Genomic DNA, 2,003 nt, shown 5'->3' with positions numbered 1-2,003 from the left:
CTCCCACCTTATCCCAGTTTTCAGTATCTAAGGTTCCTGCCTGAAGAAACCATGGATTATATTTAATAATTTATGCAACATTTTTTCAACTTGCCTGTGCTGAACCAAGCTCCAGCTTGCTTTATCAACATGTGTGAGAACTGCACAGATCTTTGCTCTTTTACTGACCAGTTCTGCCCATTATCCCGGCTAACTGAAAACCTTCCTCAGCACCGAGTAAGATTTCCCTTTCTCTCCGCCCTCTCCAAACTCGTGCACGGGGTCCTCTTCCCACCTCACTTCCACTCTCCCCCTCCAGCGGGTCTTCCCTCTCAGGCCTCAGCAGGCGGACTTTGTTCCTGGCACCGAATACTGCGGAACTGGCCCAGATCCCAGCTGACTGTTTGAGAGTGATAAAAAAAAGAGTGGTAAAAAGCGGAGGATAAAAAAAAGAAAAAAAGAAACTAATTCAGTAATGTATGACATGGGGGCTGGGAGATTTTCACCCCAGAACTAGAAAAGAGAAGAAACTCTCTCGCTTTTATTGTTTCCAGGGAGAAGTGCACACGGAGGGGAGGGTACTTTTCTGGAAGCAGGAAGGAGTGCTGGGACGGGGTCTAAGTTTTCAGACCTCCTCAGGCCTGATTTACTCTACTAAGTCCTGTGCATTTCCCCTGTGTCTGAACATGTCCTGTGTTCCCTGACAGAAGGCTGTGCCTCTGCCTCCTTTTCCTTTGTCTCACAAGACATCTTTCTCTTCTGTTTCCTATAAGGACTCCTGACTTTATGGACACCTCTGCACCCGGGGCCCAGACAGGATTATTTGGTTTCATAATTTTGAATTTTGAATTCTAAATTTGCAATTGTGCATTATGGTGAACTGACCTGCCCCTCCTTTGGAGAGACTGCCTGTGTGATGGTATTTAGGCCCACAGCAAAGCCTGCTTGATTTCTCAGAGTTCATCCAGTTCCAGACAGGGGGCACCCTTTCCGTTTTCAAGGTAGTGTTTCCATGGCTTGGTTTGGAGCATGTGCTTGAGTTTTACTACCATCCCCTCTGTATTACTCTTGTATCTGCACAAGTGTCTCAGGACTTTATTTAGCTTGTGTACCTGTGAAGACATTGGTCCTTATACTTCGTTGCACTAGTATTGTAGTCTAGTTTATTTTAATTCTAAGGAGGGTATTTTTCTTAGTGATATGGAGGGTGTGTTGCATGAAAAGCTCTTGATTTCAAGAGGACTGAGTCCACATTTTGACAACACTCAATCTTGTAAAGCTCCTGCTGAACACGGGAGCCCCAGAGGGATTTCTAGAGAGTTCAACACTTTGATGCCTTTTGGCTAATTGGGGCATATTTAAGGAGGAACTTTTAAAGAAAAAGAAGGCTGATCTTTTGTTACACAGCCTGATCTCAGTACAAATTGGGAAAACAAATATACTGGGTAAAGGATGTGTCTCTGAATTATAATTCTGTTCTCCAGCTACATCTGTTCGATAGAAAGGGAAAGAAGTGCTGAGCTATCACTTACATCCTGGTGTTCCGAAGCTGTGCCCTAACCATGGACTTGGGAACTCTGCTCAGGTCTGTGTGGCTGAAGCTGCCCCACCCAGAGCTCCACGGAGCCCAACACAGGCATGTCACAGAACCCTGCTTGTAACTGGCAGCTTCCTGGCAGGACCCCCACTCCAGCCTCAGCATGGGGTCCTACATTTCCTGATGCCAGGCAACCCTCTCCGCCTCCTGAGCAGCTGATGGTGCTCTTTCCCCTCCGTTGGACCTAGTCCCTCTCCTCAGGCAGAAGTCTGCTCATCTTCATCCCCACCAATACCTGTTCTCCCATGACACCTCCGGTGAGACTGACATCAGGACCCAAACTAATGACCCATTTTCTTCAGGGGAAATTCTTACCGTTACACAGTACATGCTCCCTTTCAATGACAGACATGGCTCAAGATAAAGATTGGCCAGCTTTTTATGAGACTGCTGATGAGTTTAGGGAGTCAATTGATTAAGCCGAGTG

The 2,003-nt window shown here is 46.6% G+C and overlaps 1 protein-coding gene across 1 annotated transcript in view; it reads right to left on the bottom strand.

Moving 5' to 3' along the window:
- The window catches only part of LOC102027033, a 74,643-nt gene extending 72,737 nt beyond the window's left edge, over positions 1-1,906 (bottom strand). The window contains exons 1-2 of the mRNA XM_013510133.1: positions 1,892-1,906; positions 275-379 (exon numbers count right to left, since the gene is read on the bottom strand). Of these exons, the coding sequence (XP_013365587.1) occupies positions 275-379; positions 1,892-1,906 (120 nt within the window). The remainder of the gene's footprint in view (positions 1-274; positions 380-1,891) is intronic.
- Between the last annotated feature and the right edge of the window lie 97 nt (positions 1,907-2,003).

Source organism: Chinchilla lanigera, unplaced genomic scaffold (assembly GCF_000276665.1).
Source record: "Chinchilla lanigera isolate Chin_1 unplaced genomic scaffold, ChiLan1.0 scaffold00212, whole genome shotgun sequence".
Classification (NCBI taxonomy): domain Eukaryota; kingdom Metazoa; phylum Chordata; class Mammalia; order Rodentia; family Chinchillidae; genus Chinchilla; species Chinchilla lanigera.
Note: the sequence above shows the minus strand (reverse complement) of the source record. Positions and strands in the feature narration are given on the sequence as shown.